The sequence below is a fragment of the Heliangelus exortis genome, chromosome 2 (genome assembly GCF_036169615.1).
Source record: "Heliangelus exortis chromosome 2, bHelExo1.hap1, whole genome shotgun sequence".
Taxonomy (NCBI): Eukaryota; Metazoa; Chordata; class Aves; order Apodiformes; family Trochilidae; genus Heliangelus; species Heliangelus exortis.
The window spans coordinates 115,856,114-115,874,710 of record NC_092423.1 but is presented as its reverse complement, the minus strand read 5'-3'; the positions used below and the strand labels follow the sequence as shown (position 1 = coordinate 115,874,710).

General features: G+C 40.9%; 1 protein-coding gene across 3 annotated transcripts in view; it reads left to right on the top strand.

Moving 5' to 3' along the window:
• The window catches only part of CYP7B1 (cytochrome P450 family 7 subfamily B member 1), a 124,926-nt gene extending 109,962 nt beyond the window's left edge, over positions 1-14,964 (top strand). For all 3 annotated transcript variants that reach the window (XM_071737654.1, XM_071737656.1, XM_071737655.1), the window contains 3 exons: positions 392-598; positions 6,622-6,800; positions 10,804-14,964. In XM_071737654.1, coding sequence (XP_071593755.1) covers positions 392-598; positions 6,622-6,800; positions 10,804-11,091 — 674 coding nt within the window. In that variant the 3' untranslated portion in view covers positions 11,092-14,964. The remainder of the gene's footprint in view (positions 1-391; positions 599-6,621; positions 6,801-10,803) is intronic.
• Positions 14,965-18,597: the final 3,633 nt, after the last annotated feature.

The window sequence follows — 18,597 nt, the reverse complement described above, 5'->3', positions numbered from 1 at the left end:
CTTTGAAATAAAAAGGCAAAATGGCGACCTTGAAATTTTTTTATGTTCTTTCTAATTGGCTAATGATAAAATGTTTTACTCTGAAGCAACCCTCTATGATAATTGATTTTTTTTTTGTGCTGAGGTGGTAAAACAAGATACTTAATGGTGATAATGAGAAAGATTATAACTGAGCTGCATTTCCTCCCCTTATTCCCCCCACCCCCCCCGACATTACATTTCAAACTATTCTCATTAAGCAGAAAATTAGACTTCAGAAGCCTATTGGTCCTCATTAGCATTCACTGATCCTTGGCTGGGTCTGTGTCCTAACATCTTTTAATTAGCACACTGCAAATCTAATCAGTGTAATAAACGCTATTAATCTTCCTTTTCACTTATTTTCTCCCAGCACATCATTTTGCCTTCCTGTGGGCCTCTGTGGGAAACACGATTCCAGCTACATTCTGGGCCATGTATTATCTTCTGCGGCACCCAGAAGCTCTTGCAGCGGTGCGTGACGAGATTGACCATTTGCTGCAGTCAACAGGTCAGAAGAGAGGGCCCAGGTATAACATCCACCTCACCAGAGAACAATTGGACAACCTGGTCTACCTAGGTAATTTATTTTTATCTGCTAGGAAGAAAAGAGGGGCTCTCCCAGCAAACTCCGTTTATCACTCATTTCTGTTTACTGAGAAGGTGGAGGACACAGCTGCCTAATTGACATAATAACACCCATTTACATCAATTATAAATTATGTAGTTTATAGCTGTAGATACTCTCATTGCATGTAAACATTAAAGCCTAGGTAATTAACTGTGCAAGGTATGCAAAAGGCTAAATCGAAGCTTTGCAATTATTTGAAAAAAAGTTGATGCCTATTAAGTTGTTTGATTCTGAGCATCTGCCGAAGTGTTAATGCGTTTCATATACGTCTGTATGGCACTGCTGAGAAAGACCCTTCTCTGAAATTGAAGTGGGTTAATGTATTTAAACTGCAAATGTGATATTTTTTCCCAAGGAGTTTCTTCAGCAAAACAAAAAAGGCTTCTAAAGCGGCCTTCAGAAGAGCAGCGCCTCTGAACAAAATGAGGAAGAGAAAGCTTTACAAGTTAGAAATGGTGTTTCAAATATTGAAAAAAGTACTTTGATTCAAAATAAGGGACTTTTAAGTGAGATTACAGCTCTAGATCAGTGTTTCAGAAGAAGACCTTTGCCAGTTGCCATTAGAAGCAGTTTGCTCCAAGAGCTCAGTGAGCCTTCAGAGAGCATCAGCTGATGATGGTTTCGTTTTGTTTGCTAGTGCACAGGCATTGGCAAGATGAATGCTAAAATTATCCTGGAGGAGGGAAGAGGGTGTAGAGGGTAGGAGCCTTTACCATTAAGCATCTGAAAGTCTCCATAGGTGCTGTTAGCAAGATAGCACACAGCTGAACAAAAGCATGAAGGCTCAATATTCCCCTAGTTCTAACCACTGAAATAAGCCCCCTGTTAAAACTAAGCTCGTCAGTCTATATGTTTTGGTCGTTCATGGCCTGAACTGATGTTCCACTCTTAAAATAAGCTGTTAAGATAGGGTGGTAGAGCAGTAGTCTCCTGACTTGGATGTAATAGCTGCCATTCTCCAGGTCCAGCCAATGTGGCACATACCAAGACCCTGTGTTCAAACTTGCATCATTTCTCATGGTACAAATATAAAATTGTGATTGATCCAATTGATTTGTTAAAGCATTAATGTTTATGTTCTGTAGCATGAGTCAAATAAGTTGGTTTCATCCAAAGTCAGGGTTTGGTGCAGATTTGTCTCTAACTGATGGAGGTTGTTTTTTAAGTAGAAGAGATACCTGATTACAGGATCACTTCTGAAGAACATGACAGGCTAAGCATTTAATGCACTTTTAAGGAATAAAAATAAAATTGCTTCTCATCACTTTGAATCCACCACAAATAATGGAAAGTGAAAGTTACTAAGTGTCAAGAAGATCAGGAGATAATTTATTTTGTATTTGGAACCCAAGATAGGAATGGCAAGGAAAAGAAAGGAAATAAAAACCACAAAGCACCCCAGAAGTGTAGGAATAAGGAAAACAAAAGCATGTACTTCACTAAAACCATCTGCTGCAAAATGGTATGGACAGTTTCAGACACCAACTGTGTTATTCCTCCGCTACTCCTTGAAATGTTGAAGTACCTTGGTAACATGTGATTTATGTGTTGAGAGGGAAGTGCCACATCCTACTTTGTAGTATTCTTTTAACACTTTTGTTAAATTTTATAATCGTGTTAAATGTAATGTGGTATGAACAGAAGCTAGACTTCAATTCTTCTGGCACTTAAGTCATAAAGGGCTGGATACTGTCCCATAAAATAATAATATAGAAAAAAAATCTGTACCATAAGAGAATTAAATTCATGCTTCAGTGCCAAAGGGTAAGAGATGTTTTGTTAATAATTGTGTAGGAGGGACACAATTTGCACTGCTTGCACACCAAAAATCTACATGTTGAGGGGAGGTTGTGGGCCAGTACTGCCTTTGCCCTTGCAGCTCACTGACTCCCACCTCTGAGATGGAGCTTTTCCTCTTCCTGCTCTCCCTGTGCCTACCCAGAGCACAGAAAACCAGGATTTGTGTCCCTGCTCTTGAGTAAGGCAGACCAGGTGGGAATTTTGTACCTTCATCACCTTGTCATCTCATTCTCCTGTTTTACGCACTCTGATTCTCTGTCCTCTTTTTGTCCCACTATAGCAAGAGACTTTTTTTTTGATTCCTCATGTTACAGAGAACAAGCAAGAACTGCTAAAAACCTTTCTCAGGAGGCAATATTGTTATTACGGTCAGATTCTTTGGGTCTAGGGAACAACGTGGCCTGATTTACTTATAAATTCGAAGCATGAATATGTGATTTTTTTTTAATTTAAAAAAAAGCTTTCAACCCACAGCAAACCTGGCAAATTTGATCCTGTTTTTCCAATAGCACTTCTGGGGCAGCACACTTTGTTTTGTCTACGTAGGACTTTTCCTTGTACCCAAAGGTGTGTGGTTCTGTGAGCAGAGTAACATACATTATTAGTCGTTACAGCTCACAACGGAGCTCTAATATAATAATGAACACATGAGAATGGTCTGTCGGTTTTTATGCTTATAATGAAAATGCAAAGAGTAAAGCAGCAATATACTTCGTGCATTTTTAATGCTAGGCATGTTTAGTCAGTTCGTTTGTTTAATATTAGTCCATTCATTTATATGGTGAAGTATTCTTGCCCCAGGTTACTGCTGAATCCCGGATATTTCCTGCGAAAAGAGCAGAGCTTGAAAAAATGTTTCCTACACAGGAAAGGGTTGGAACCCAAAAAGAGCTAAGACAGACTGCATAGCCATAACACAAATGCTGAGCATTAAAATTGTTGGTTGGATTGAGAAGAATTAATATATTTTCCTGGAATGGTCTGGGCAGTACTGTTTAGTTCTTAGGAAGATGCAAATGTACTTGTTTCAGATCATCATTTGTGTTGGCACACCGTGGTGCCTGCAGATAAATGACCCCCCCCAATATTTGCATACTCGATAGCTATTTTCCTACAATACACTCTAATAGTACCCTATTACCTGCTATGTGTTAGTGTAAAATTAACAATCCATTATGCACAATAAGTTTTATAAAACATTTACAGATCAAGATCATGTTTAATTAAAATTAACTTGCCTACGAAAGCCAAATGCACTTATGATTCGCAATGACCTTTTATTACCTGCAGTCCCTTGTTTTGGCTGGATGATTGACAGCTTGCTGTTTGGCTACCATGTTGTATTTCAGCTGACAAGACTTTTCATTTTAACTCAATTTGCCTGCCTATCACAAGCTGGTGGCAGGCCAGGCTCAAGTCACCCAGCTTTGCCTCAGCAGCTTGCTCTATTTCTCATTAGTACGCATTTATTCAGTGGAAATTGGAAGACAAATGCTTGAAGGCATGTGAACTAAGTATAGCAAATTAGGGTTTAAAGACTGAATATTTATAAGTATATTGAAACAGTTTTTTTAAAAAAAATCTAGAATGAATTGGGAGCTGAGTGCTAGCTTTAGTATAAGAGAAACGAAGAGAGAAGTGGGAGGATTCTAAGAATAACAATACTATGAGAGAGCTATCTCTTTTTTTTTTTTTTTTCCCTCTCTCTCTCTAGAAAATATGTAAAATCTCTCTGACAACACCTTATCAAACAACAGCCTGGCTTCTTTATGTAGCGCTCACACAGTGAAGTTTAGCATCTCATGTGTGTAAGAAGGGGAGAAAAAAATGAGGGTCATGTTCATTTGCTGCTTGGTTATCCCTTGGTATGCTTTAAATTGCCTTGTTTGTTCGGCACAAGCACAGAAACAGATGTTGCTCTACCGTGCTGGATAATTTACTGTATCTCATGGTGCAGAATGGAAGGCCTCCCAAGCTACCCAGCTGGTCTGTCAGCGGCGATGGCTGGTGTCTGCTGAACTATGACAACTGCGAGTAAAGGCTGCAGTTTTATTGTGCAGTTGTCATTCCTCTCAATGTATAGCTCCGGCATTTGTGGAAAGCTGACTGTCTATTTTTTTTAATGTGAGCCCGCAAAGCCATATAAGCTCCATTCTCCTTTGTTGATCATAATGTGACTCATTACTTTTGTCATCTAATGATTATCGGCATGATCGCTCAGAGCAAGAGCCAAGCTCGCCTTCCACACATAACTGGTACTGGAAGGTAAAACAGATTTGTCATTTACGATCTGACCGCTAAGCCACACTTTGTGCTCCATTATTGTGATTAACTTCTGCATAAGAGATGCTGCCCAATTGTCATTTGGGATCCGGCAGAGGGCAGGGACTGCTGCTTTTCAGGGACAACGTCCACCGATAGGATGCGACCGCATCGCTTGGGCGGTTAAACATGAACCTGCTATTTTGCAGCAGTGTTTTAATAATAATTTTTCCTTTGTTGTTGGTTGTTGTTGGGGGCTTTTTTTTTTTTTGTTCCCCTCGTTCCCCCTTCCCTCATTTGATTTCTGGTGTCGCCACATGTCACCACCATTTCCAAGTGGTGGACCTTCATGGAGTTACCAGTGTCGTTTCCCGCAGGTTGAAGACAGTCTGGGAGCAGAGGCCGGACCCTTTCTTTTGTACCGCGTAAAGTTTTGTTGCCAGAGTGCTGCCAGTTGAAATCTATCGTGTCAGGTGCCTTGTGGCTATCCGCAGTAGAGGCCATCTTCTGGAACCAGGGTTCTTTTCTGGCTTCGTCACCAACAAGCCGATTTGACTCTGCCTGATTATAGTAACGAAGGCAGTCCAAAAGAATATGCACAGACTCACTGTACGTCACATTGAATCACGGCGCTGGCCACACAAAGCTGACCGCAGCCTCATTTCTTTAGACAAATGCATGCTTAAGGAAAAACCTCCTGCAAGAAAGCATCCAGGGCCACTTTATTTGCTATGCATGCTGCACCAGATTTAATTTTTAGTGAAAGAATATTTGTTTCTTTTTTTTTTTTTTTTTCTTTTTTTTTAGAGGCATCTACTCTGGGTAGCTACTGTCTCTAATAAACTAACCTTTTGGGTTCAGCAGTTACAGTGCCATGGTGAACACTTAGGGGCAGCTTATTTGATACCACGGAACATAAATGCAGACACAAATGGAGTATTGTGTGCAAATGAAACCCTATTTTAGGCTATTTTTCACACTGGTGATTAGAAGGAATCAAGTCACATACAACAGCACCCATACACGCTGGTGGAAAAATAGTCAGTTTTGATTACAAAGTGAGAGATGCAGCCCTAGACAGGAGCTACATGCTGATATACATGCTATCAGAATGATTTATGCAAATTATGCATATTATTCCCAAAGGAATTCCTCCTCAAACTGCCAGGATAAATTGCCGGAAATTAGCCATAAAATCTGTCGTGCTAGGAGCAAAAGGTGAAGGCCACTGGGAAAGCAAGGACATTCAGCTTCTGGAGCCTTCCAGGATGTGATGGTGGAGACAGAAATCTTGCTTTCCCTGAGCCTGAAAGGACTAGGTTTTATTTTCCCTTGACCAATTAAAAGTGTCTTTCTCTCTTAAAATTACCAGACCAATAATGAACTGCTTTCATTCACTCTGACCATAACAAACACTACCATTTGGCAGCATAATGCATTGAAAAGAAAATAAATACAAAACTCCTCATAATGACTACACAATTATCAAGTGAAATTATTTTTTCTAACATATAGATGCTTTCAGTGGTTTTTGCTTGCAACCTCCAAAGTGTATCTAAATGTACAAAGCGTTTGCATCTTTGGGCTGCAATGTGATGCCTGAATAATGACTTTCCACCCAAACCTCATTGCTGCCTACACCCGACAGGATTTCTCAGCACCATCACTGAGAATCACATCGGGAGGTTCAGTGTCATGGCTCCCCACCCCAGCCCTGCAGGGCTATTTATTGCTTCCTCCTTGTCACTGCTTTATGTTTGGTTTGTGGGTGGGTTTTTTTTTTGTTTTTGTTTTTTCCATAGCCTACCCTACTAAACCTCTCGAGGTCCAGCAGCTGTAGCCATGTATAACTTCCAATCATCTCTCACGTTTCTGACTCTTCCCCCCCCTTCTCTTCTGTTTAATCGCAGAAAGTGCCTTAAACGAGAGTTTACGGATGTGCTCGTCCTCCATGAACATCCGCATCAGCCAGGAGGATTTTGTTCTCAAGCTTGAAGGGAATCAAGAAGTCAGTTTGAGGAAAGGAGACTGGATAGCCCTTTACCCACAGATTTTGCACATGGACCCTGAGGTCTATGAAGATCCTAAGGTAAACATTCAGCTGGTGCTAAGCTTCCTACTCCAGGCACATTGCAGCAGCCAAGCCTTTGGTGATCTGTGGGCTGGATGTTTTTTTTAGTTTGTTTTTTTCTTTTTGCTGCTGCTCCTTCTTGTGGAACAAATCTTCCTACTTTCAGATGTATTTTCTAGGGCCCTGCAGGTCAAAGGATTCATGGCCTGAAGAGAGAAATATGGTGATGAGACTGACCGCGACTGCTTTCAAAGGAATTGACAGTTCCACATTGACTTCCATAAACTTTAGGCTAAATGTGGGTTTTGTTTGGCAGTGGATCATTTGATACCCAAGGAGGGCTGAATAATAGGAGGTGGTTTAAATAGCAAATAATGTGGGCCATTTAGCTAAGTGCCCCCAAAGCATCATTGACTCTCTGAAGCCCTATAATAGCAGTGTCTTACTTGAGCCTTAGGCTTTTCCACCTCCCTTCGTAGGGATTCACCCCTTCTTGATCAGTCAGTAGAATGTTGTGAACTTGAGACTGTAAAGCTGTTGCTCTGCAGTGAAGCTCGGAGCGTAATTGTGTCATCTCCCTGTATTTTTTTCTGATGCTCGAGTTAATGAATATCAAAGACTGGAAATTAACCCACCCTTCCTCAGCCTTAATACAGCTTCAGAAATTCACCACCTGAATGCAAATTGAATAGTCCTCCTCTGGGCTGAGTTGCTGCCCCAGATTGCTGCCTCTCCAGCCCTGGGTGCCATGGAGGAAGAGCGAGGGTGCAGGGGAAGGCTCTTGCATGCCTCCTCTGCCTGAGAGGTGAGAACTCCTACCTGATCCATTCCTCATCCCCATTTGCTTAAGCAAATGACTGTCTCCCAGCTGTGCTGATTTCCATCCTTGGCATTTCAGCCAAAGAGGAAGGGAACTAGATTTTTTTAACGTGTTTCTAGAAAACCCACGTTACAGGCATTGCTCCCTTAAGGGAATTTAAGGATATGAGGGTGCAAAGAAGAAGATGAGATTCAAGTGCCTTGTTGGTGTGGGACAGCATCTCACTGTGCAGGAACTCCACCAACCTCAGTGAGAGGAGGTGTGGAGTGTTGTCAGAGTTAGAGGGAGTAAATTATAGTCACCAGGATCAACACTGGAGCCCTGAATATGGAAATTATGTTCAGGAAGGCTCTGCTGGCTGTCTTCACCCAAAAAGTAAGACAAAGCCCACAGGAAAAAAAAAAATTAAAAAATAATCTATATATTGGCAAATAGTTGATTAATATTTCTGTCCTTTAAAAGGAAGAACTAACAAACAAGCTTTTTCTCATTTTATTCTTAACACTTTATTTTGGAGAACATTATTGATTTGTCAAAAGTCCATCTGTTTGTTTAGGTCCTAGACCAAAAGCATCAGTGTGGAAACTGATCCCCTCTCTTATCCAATAATTGTTGGAATATATTACCATATTTCCACTCCTTGAATATATCCGCTTAGTATCAGCTCTGCACAGCTTTCACAGTACAGCTTTAGTTCATATCTTTTATCTTTTTGATGGTGAATGAGCAATCCACACATTGCAGTACATGGATTTCAGCACATGGGTCCTCTCGAGAAGTGGGGAAATCACTGTTCTGTTTGGTTCTTAAAATATGCAGTGTGCTTTCAACAGTAACTACTGAGGATCAGATAGAGATGGAGAATGAATTTTTTGAAAGGTGCAGTCTTGAGCTTGTCATGTATTTAGGGAAAACTTTCCTGGGAAAACAGGCAGCTTGACAAGATAATTTTGTAGCAATGCTTTTCTCCTGGATCCATAAATTTCAGTTCAAGCTATCTTCTGCTTTGACACCATATTGTGTAAGTGTAAGTATATATTGTTGACCTCTTTCTCCACTCATCGAAGCCTAAATACATGAATCAGTTTTCTATAAAGTGGATGAGTGAACCCCTGAAGCCTAAATCAGCTACCTATAGAGCTCAGTAAATTATCCCTGCAAACCCCATGGAGTGAAATATCAGGAAACCCCAAAGGAAACCTTACATGGTGGCTTCCCCAAAAAACCTAAATATGAGATGTGACAGAGAGAGACCTATACCAATCATAGGAGATTGCTCAGTTTTCATAATACTCATAGCAGGCCTTGCATAGAGAACTTCATTTCCTGTTCTTGCTCAGTGTCTTCACCTTTTCCTTGCCAACAACCACTCTCTCTCTTCCAGTGAGCCTTGAATGACTGAAAGTTCCTTTATTGACAAAAATTAGTCTTTATTTAGCCAGCAAATCAGCTTTTGAGGAAGCACTATCCAACCCAACAGGCTTCAGCAGCATGAGCCTGAGTTTGATGTCACTGTCTTTGGCCCCATTCCTGTTTCACACTTGTTTCTGCCTTTACAGTTCCTTATACACCAATTTATTTTCTGTTAAAAGCAATTACAACTCTCAGATGGCTTTTAAGGTGAAAAAGCATAACGTTTGACTCAGTTATGTTTGTGTGTTCAATACCACAGTTCTTAATTCCTCCAGACACCAGGAGTGCATCTTGTGGAAATGTTCTAACAAAATTAAGAGCTCTTGGTTGGGTTGGGTCTTTTTCTTAAGTTACTGCAGTTCATATTTAGCAGTGCTTTTTTTAGGCCAGCAGGATTTATATTTCAGGAAGTGAATCTCTTTATTGAAGAAAAAAGTGGTATTCTGGGCTTTCATTTGTTACTTCATTTCTTCAAATGGAGCAATAATCTAACAAGGGGGGAAAAAATGGCAAGCTTTCTTTTGGCTGGGTTGTTCAAAGAGACTGAAAAGAATTACTTGACAGTGGAGATGCTCATGCACCTTTATCTTTGTGGATGCCACTGCCAGTTAGAGAAACAAGCTCCCATTTTTCAACACCAAAGGTACATCCCCTCCAGTCTATCCTGTACTCATTCCCTTTCTCGTAGACCACCTCCCCTGCCACTGTTTTTTCTTGACAGCAAGCCCTGCAGTGCATGGTTTTCAGAGCTTGTAATCTAATGGGTAGATCAGTATCAGTGTATTTTACATTGTGGTACATTTTTTTTTAATCAGTTGAGGTTGGTTTCTGTCTGACTGACTTGTTCCCAGCCAGCTCCAAATGGCTGCTGCTATAGCAGATGTATGCAAAGCAGGACAAATGCTAATGAGTGACCATAAGCAAGAAGTGTCTGTCATTTTTATTCAAAGCATGCAGGAGGATTTTGTAAGTGGTTAATTTGCCGTTGACTGAGTGAGGATGCCAGATCTCCTTCATTCAAAAACATGAGTTATCTCTAAACAGGGATCCTGCTACTGGAAAATTGTCAGAAAGATGTTCAATTTATGGAATGTAGGTTACAAGCACAACCTCAAGCCCTACTGGAAAGCACCCTCTTTATAATGGTCAGCCACTGGCAGTTGTCCTGCCTCACACACAGGTTCCAGAGCAAAACATTTGAAGGTCAGATGTGGCAAATTAAGCAGCAGCCATGTCCAACTGAAGGGAAAATTGACTGCAAAGCATCAGATCTGGTTTTTGTATAATCTGCACCGCTGGGTGCAAAAGAAAGATGGATTTTGCTTTAGCTTGCAGGAACAAGATTGGTGCAAAGCATTAATTTATTCTTAGGCATTTGCAGAATTTGGCAGATTATCCTTATTTATGATGTATAAACCACACTGAGCTCATATCATGCTTTAGAAGAAAATTGTCCTTATACTAAGGTTCATTGTCCCTGCTACAAAGCAGTCAAAATCTAATTATAATCAATATAGGCCAGACCTCCAGTGGATGAGATGTAGAAATTGAAGGAGCTTGATGTAAAAGATCTATGCTAAGTAAGTGGATTTAAGAAGTGTTCTTTACAGGAAAGATATTGTGAGCTAATGAAACTTGAGGGAACCAACTAAAAGGGAGAAGCTGTCAACTCCTTGTCTTCCTCTTTATCTTATTTTTGGGGTTTCACAAGCATGACTGTTGTGCAAACAAAGCAACTCATTTAACTGCCTTGTTAGATATCACGCTCGCTCTCTCTTTTATTTTCAGGAGTATAAATTTGATCGATACATAGAGAATGGCAAGAAGAAAACCACATTCTACAAGGCAGGAAGAAAGCTGAAGTATTTCCTAATGCCCTTTGGCTCTGGGATCAGCATGTGTCCAGGGAGGTTCCTTGCAATGAATGAGATGAAGATGTTTCTTTTCTTACTGTTGGCTAATTTTGATGTAGAACTAGCAGAAAACAAAGCTGTCAGACTTGATAACAGTCGTATGGGCCTTGGTATCCTCCTGCCAGACGTTGATACTGCCTTTCGTTACAAGCTAAGGCCCTGAAGAAAGTGAACGGCTGCCTCTATGCCTTCTACTAATCCCCATGTTTGCTCTGTTTCATCACTCAGCTTTGTATGTTTGGAAGCATTTCCTTTCCCCTCTCTGCTTTACCTAGTTGTTTCTAAGGAGAAAAGCCCTTAGGCTGGAGGTAGGTATCAGATGAGGGGACACGAAACCTGAATTTGTCCTGCCCGAGTTGCAGTTGGTGAGGTGACAAGAGTTTGGCCAAGTAAATAGCTGTGTCCCTAGAAGATGGACTCCCATAAATTAGTAGGATTTACAGGGAAGATGACACCAAGCTGAATCCAGGACAATTATATGAGAAATCATCTCAGCAGTCCTCTGTCACAGAGGTTCCCACTTGTTAGATTGGAAGGTCCCAAACACCCACCATCTGGAGGCATCTCTGCATCTGCTCATAGAAGCAAGAAAGGGGGAATTAATTCTAGAGGGTAAAATAATTTTTAGTAGCTATTATTAAAACTTACTGTTTACACTGTTCCCTTCGTGGTCTTTAGTGTCGTAGCCCTTATTTGGGAGATGTGGTGGAAGCTCCATGGTGTGGTCATGGATGGTTTGCAAGAATGGTTTATTAGCAGCACATTTCTGACTTCAATTTTATGTATTGAGGGTGAATGCTTCCCTTTCTTTTCCATCTTTTTTTTTTTTCCGATGCAAAGAAATCAAAATCTATGCTTTTATCCTGTAGTCATTTAAAGTCAGAAGGAAGGTTCCTTTGCTTTTAATAGGCTCTGGATCAAGCCTAAATTATGTATTCTGGCTTTTGAGCCAAAAAAGTATATTCTTCGAGAAGAAAATGTATGATCCTTTTTGAAATTATCATCTCAAAAACTGCCTTCTGCTTGTCTCACTGGTTTCCTGGTATGTTGCTAGTCCATGTGTTTATTTTGACCTTTTCATGTGTTTGTTTCTCCAAGAAGGTGAAAGAAGAAGAGGGCTTCAAGGGCAAATGCAGTATCTAAAACTACTTTTTAATGGTGTTTAACTGAGCCTAGGTTATTCATATGTAAAGTAGTGTGATCTGTGTTTGGAAACAGACATGTCCATCTGCAAACTGGAAAACAGGCTTTCCCCTGTGGCCAAAATTTGAGCAAGTGAAAACCCTGGGCAGCCACTGAAATCACCTGTATCCTGGCTGCCCAACCTGCTTTGCTGGGTGACCAGCTCTTGTTTCAAAAAGGAATTTCCTAGTGCACAGAATCTGAGATTTTTAGACCCTGTCTCTCTTCCCAGTCATCACTTCCCAGCCTGATGAGGATTCTCATGGCTGTCCAGTCTCAGTTTGCCAAGATGATAATTGCAATGGGAGAGTAGCCATGTCTGTGGGCCTTGCCTTGTGTTCCCAAAAAACATCTCTCTTTGGGATGTGCCAGCATAAGTCTTTTAAAATCAGAAGTTTTACTCATCTCTAAAGCCCTTGATAGCCTGCAGATGGAAACTGCTACATACATAGTAAGGACTAGAATTATTTATTGTTATTTGGGTAGAAGCCTATTTAGTTATTCATGTAAAGCACATACCCTAAATAAGCATCCACATCAGTAGAAAGGCTTTCAGATATTAGCACAGCCATCATCCAAATCCTTTGAGGAGAAAATTGTGGTTTTGTAAGATATATTGGACAAACATTTTCTCTTCATATATAATATCAATAATGTCTATGGTGTTAGAGTACACTTGCATTAAATGGGCTTTGCAGTTGATTAAATGTTTTAACTTTGCTTCAACATTTAATCAACAGCAAAAGCTGATTATTGCTTTGTGCCACAGAATAAAATTTGTTCTTATGAAGAGATTCTTGTACTCAAGTTACTTACTGCTGTAGTTACTCTGTAGGAGCTATTCTGTACTCAGCCATAGCTCACAATCCAGTTTGGACATTAGAGCCTGGTTTATTGTGAGAGAAAATGTTGATATCATTACACTGCTTACTGTATTCCATTATTGCTTAAATGTAAGCTGTAAAATGTCTCATGCCAGAGCTATGATAAATCTTTCTTTGGCATCCAACTTTGAAACAAACCTGAAGCAACTGAAAAAATAACAGTAAACAGTAGGTATTTGTTTTAAACAGGAAGAAATTTTTTTATATAATTGTGTTCTATTTTTAGGATTTTGAATGTGAGTGTCACAGGCTGCTGCATAATTTGGTAGGACATAATAGGACTGTGCCAAAAGTACATGCAAATCATTAGTAATTTCAGATTAATTGCTGATCAGTTTATACAATATCTATTTTGGAATTAAATGAAGAGCTAGATTGTCTACAAAATAGCAAATCAAATCTGTAGGGCAGGCTTCCATTTAAAAAAAAAAGAAAGAAAAAAGGGGTTAGAGTCTTTCCCAGGCACTGCAAGAAGCCTCCATGAAGGCACTTGGAGGCCTTGCGCTGGGGCTGGAGAGCGCTCTGTGCACCACACTAAAGGCCAGCATTTTGCTGGGGTAAAAGTTCATTGCTTTTTTTCCTCAAGGACCAAAACAATCAAACACAAAGAAGATCCTGTCCAGCTTGTCACGGAGCTGAGTTCCTGGTAACTTATTCTCCTGGCAGATCAGTTTTGCTGGTAATCAGTGCATCACTGCCTTAGCATGCCCCAGCCTCACCCCAAGATAAAGTCCTGAGAGCCAGAGCAGGACAGAAGAAAGATTAAGCCCTTCCAGTCCACGTGCTCAGCAGCTGAGGAGGTGAATTATTAAGAGCTGGCAGCTGGTCTGACCAGGAGTGACTTGGTCTCCATGGAGCAGGGAGTAAAAGGCCCATGGTGTCGATATTCCTGGTCAAAAATCCGAATCAGCACAATGGGATAAGTGTGCACTGTCCCTGGAGGTCCCAGCCACAGTGTGCTGAGGAGAGAGGGTGTCATGATGTAGGGCATGATACCATTTTTGATCACAGAATCACAAAATCATTCTGGTTGGAAAAGACCTTTAAGTTCATCAAATCCAACCATGATAACTTCAGTATCCACGGTGCCTGCTCGCCTTATCCCCTGACCTGGAGAAGTGTGTGGGTGGCCCTAGGATTTCTCTGCTGTTTGTTTAATGAAATGGTGCATTCATGGATCAGTTTGAGATGTGACTCAGATGGTCAGTATGAGCTTCTGGCTATAGGTTGCTGCTCCCTATGGCTATATTGATGATGTCTCCCACTATCAAAAAGTTTTTAATAGTCACCTTTTTTCTCATGTAAGATAGGTTTTCTAAGTCAGTATGGTCCTTTGTAGCACCCAAGAAGAGTGAATTCATCAACTAATGTGAATGGTAAAATTGGGGGGGTTAACTATTATATTAATTTACAGATTGCATAGTCTCCATTTTCATGCTGTCACTCAGTACTGCTGTAAGCTATTGTAACTTTTAAAATTGTTAACATTACTTAAAAGGCCACGATGGTCTGTGTGTACCTGTTTGAAAATCAGATTTTCACTTCTCTGCCAATATGTCCTAATGTGCTAACATAAAACTGTGTCAGAGCTGTCCTTTAGTTTATGCTTTTAAGCCAGTTGCATGTCACTATTTTTGGCTTTACTGTTTTTATGAATAATTACTGAGCTGTGAATTTCTCTTGTAGAATTATAAATTATCTTTTATTTCAACATTACGGAACTTTCTGGTATTCAAAAGATTGTGAATTGCTTTTAATTGTGCAAACTGACATTTTGTATATAGACGAACAGTGGTTAGGTTCCACTTTAATAGTTAATATCCATCATTAAGGCTTTTAGATCTACTAAGTATGTTATGTATTTCTGAGCAAGAAAATTGAAACTTCATTATTTTAGTAATTTAACATCTTAAGTGAATTTTGTATTTCAAGGACACAATAAAAATGAATATGTCTATTTTAATATTGAACTACTGTCTATGGTATTTTTTTCCAGCTTTCATTTACAGTTTTTCACTGATTCACAACTATTGCTTTCATTTTAAAAATGTTTTTATTCAGCATATTGCATTTTTCTGCATTGCTGTTACTTGATCTTTAGATTTCTGTTAGGGGAAAAAAATAAAAAAAAAAAAAAACAAAAAAACCCACCCACCTTTAATCAAGCATGTAGCAACTCCTTTGAATTGAGGAAATTATCAAGTCTTTTTTACTCTTCATCAAACTTAAACCAATTCTTACCAGATAAGGAAAAAAAAAAAGAAGTGGTATTTCTGACATTCTTAGGACTTTATTAAAAATTAGTATAAAGACCTGTGATCCATTAACGATTCCCAAATACAGTTCCTAAGCTTTTCCTTTTTCAAACTTCTGTGTAGTACAAGATGTGCTACCTAGGACAGAATATCCTGTCCTCTCAGTTCATTCATTTTAAAATGGAAAACGAATGAAATTGTTAAAATATACAGCACTGCACCATCAGAGCACAACTGGGCTTTTCTACATATCACTGCAGCTACTGACTTCTACAAGCAGGTATTTAATACAAAAGTTGTACCCTGAAGACATCAGTGTTTCTATATTCCTTCATGCAGAAACGCTTGTCAGGAGTGTCTGCAAGGGCTATTTAAGATACACCCTAGAGAAGACAGACCTGCAGCATGTTTCTGGGTTTGATAAATGTTTTTGCAAATGCTTGAACTCCAGATTATATTACAAGTTGCTGAAGTTCATAAATGAAAAGTGGCATTGTTTGAGATTTCCTGAAGGGCACATTTCTGAGTGAGCTTTCCATAGTGGTCCAAAAGGTATCTTGGGATGGGGGAATTGGTAAGACATCCTAAGACTGTATTTTCTCTAGTATTTGGTTTGACACTAGGTGCTTTCTTGATTTTACTTACATTTCACTGTATTTTTAAATTATTTGAGACATCAATTTAAACATGAAGTATAATTTATAATTTATAATTTATAATTTATGCAGTGAAGTATTTTTCTGCTTGTTACTGAGGTGGTCATATGTACCCTGACTAGTCATGTCCCCATATCTACAACATAGGAGAAAAATTATCTCACTACAACCCCCCCCTTAAAACTATCCTTAAGAAAGTATTGTGATCCTTAAATTATTGGCTCTGTTTCTAAATAGTAATAAGTATGAGAAATGGTTGCTGCATATATAGAAGAATATAAAAATGGTAGTGGGATCTTCATCCTCATATAAACCAGTACTGCAGCTATGTAGCCTGTTCTACACGTAAGACTTGCCTGGGATCTCAGGTACTGACACTGTGTGACTACATAATTTGTAGTAGCAGAAATGTGCTCATCTTCAAAACTATTTACACCAAAATAAATAATCAAAAGAAGTCAGCTTCAGCTGTACCTGCTAGGAGCCTCGCGGGATTCTATCTTGCAAGATTTTCTTAAACCTGTTTTGACAGTGATGTGTTGGTTTGGGTTTTTATTTGGATTTTTTTTCCCCAGACAGCAGCTATGAGTACAGCCAAGTTAAAGTCTTGGTTCTGGCTACAGGGAGAGTAAAAGACAGTAAGTAAACACCCCGTGATGACTTCGCAGTCACTTCTTCCCCATCAGCTCATCTTTCCAGCTACCTCTTTCTTCCAAATAATTTAGTCGCTAACCTCCTACAGGCAAGTCTTTCCCTGCCTAATTTCCATCTTGCGAGCCTGTGAATCCGCTATGTCCTCAACGTGTTTTTCAGTTGCCTTCTACAAACAGAAATCTTTGCAGCAGCTTCTTGCGAAACCGGCGCCGCAGGTACCTGCAGCTGAGGGAAGCGCCGCGCCGCTAATGCTTTGAACCTGGAAAGTGGATGGGCATTAGTTGAGCTCGGGATCGCTAAAGGGATCGAAGCATAGGGGCATACGGCCCCTACGGGATTTCACCACTCCGGGATGCCTCCTCGGTGTGCCCCCGGCCCACTTCGGCGGCGGGGGGAGCCGCCCGACCCGCCCGCCGCCTCCCTACGCGCTTCCCGCCGCCCTCCCGGCGCGCCCTATTCCCCCGACCCCTACAAAAACCAAGCAGAAAGGGATAGGAGGGGGTTTAGAAGAGTCTCCTGCCGCCCCGTCTTTGAAGCAACCCCTGCTTCCAGGGATGCTGGAGTGAGAAAAAGGGGCAGGACCCCCCCGAGAATGTTCCTAGGGAATAGGTCTGGGTGTTAGGTGAGTTTGGAGGGCTTCGGCTGGTAGAGAGGTTTACCCTGGAAAGGCGATTGTTTGCTCCTGATCCTCAATTACGAGGACTTAAAAACAGTATTAGAAGGGCAATCTGTTCTGCAACTTCTCGGAAGAAATAATTGTTGATTTAAATAAGCACTGATCCCTTCAGTGTTTGATGAAGACGTTAATTTATGGCTGTCTAGCAGTTTATGGCTGTCATTAGATTTTCAGCTTTGTCTCTGTTCAAAATGTATCTTTCTTTTTCTTTTAATCCGAGACAATTATGTAAGAGAATGGTTATGTTTGATCTAAAATGCATCGTTTTCCTATAGCATTTCAAATTATTCACAGATCATCGTTCTTATATGTGCATATATGAATTTAAAAACACAGCAGTAAAGTGCTTGAAACAGACCATAAATTTGCTTCATATTTTATTGCACGTCTCTGAATCAGGTTGAGAGGACAAGGGCAACTAGGGGCTTGGGGAAGGATTTAACCCTTCCGGAGGCTGGAGAACCAGCCAAACCAGAGCAAGTCCGCCTCCGGAGCGCCTCGGGGGTGGGGGAAGCTGGGTGACACTGAGCTGATGAGTGACCACGAGGAAATGGGGCTGGCTGCAACTCTTTGCTCATTTAGCAGATGTCTCTTCCGCGGATGGACGGCTGCTGGGAGCCCCGGAGTCAGGCTCGGGGATCGGGCCGGGGCAGCTTGGCTGCTTCCCGGTCCCTGCAGCAGCTCCTGCCCGGCCCAGGATGGCATAAGGGTCTCCTGCAGGAGCGACTTAACCCCTGCGGCTCCTGCCTAAGCAAATCGCAACACTCCATACAGACATTAGGCATAAACATTAAGCCTCCGAGGAGCTCCGCTGGCGGCAGAGCCCCCCCAAGAGCGGCCCCTGCCCCGCCGAGTGGCAGCGACCCGACGGGGTGGGAGCGGAGGCCGAGGCAGGCGCGAAGCCCACCGCGACTTCCCCAAAGTTTTGTCCCGCTCCGACAAGGAGCTGCTCCGCCATCTGATTAAAGCATCAGGGTCCCTTCGGCCTTTCGGCAGGGGGTGCAGTCTGAGTTACAAATGGTCCTGGGAGAGAGTCGCGGGAGTCCTGCCTCGTTTATTTTACCCCCTAACAACTCTCCCCTCTGCCATCACCACTACTAAAAAAAAAAAAAAAAAAAAAAAAAAAAAAAAAAAAAAAAAAAAAAAAAAAAAAGTATTAATTGCTGTAAAGTTTCCGAGCACGTGGATAATTTACTCTGACTGCTGCGTTTTAATTAAAAGCAAACTTATTTATGTTTCTGATGTTTATATCACGCAGTTTAATTACATTTAGAGGCAGCGTCGCACTTTTTTCCCCCCCTTCCACCCTAAATCACATTTTCATTAAAGGTTTTAATAAGAAAACTCACTTGACCACTATTC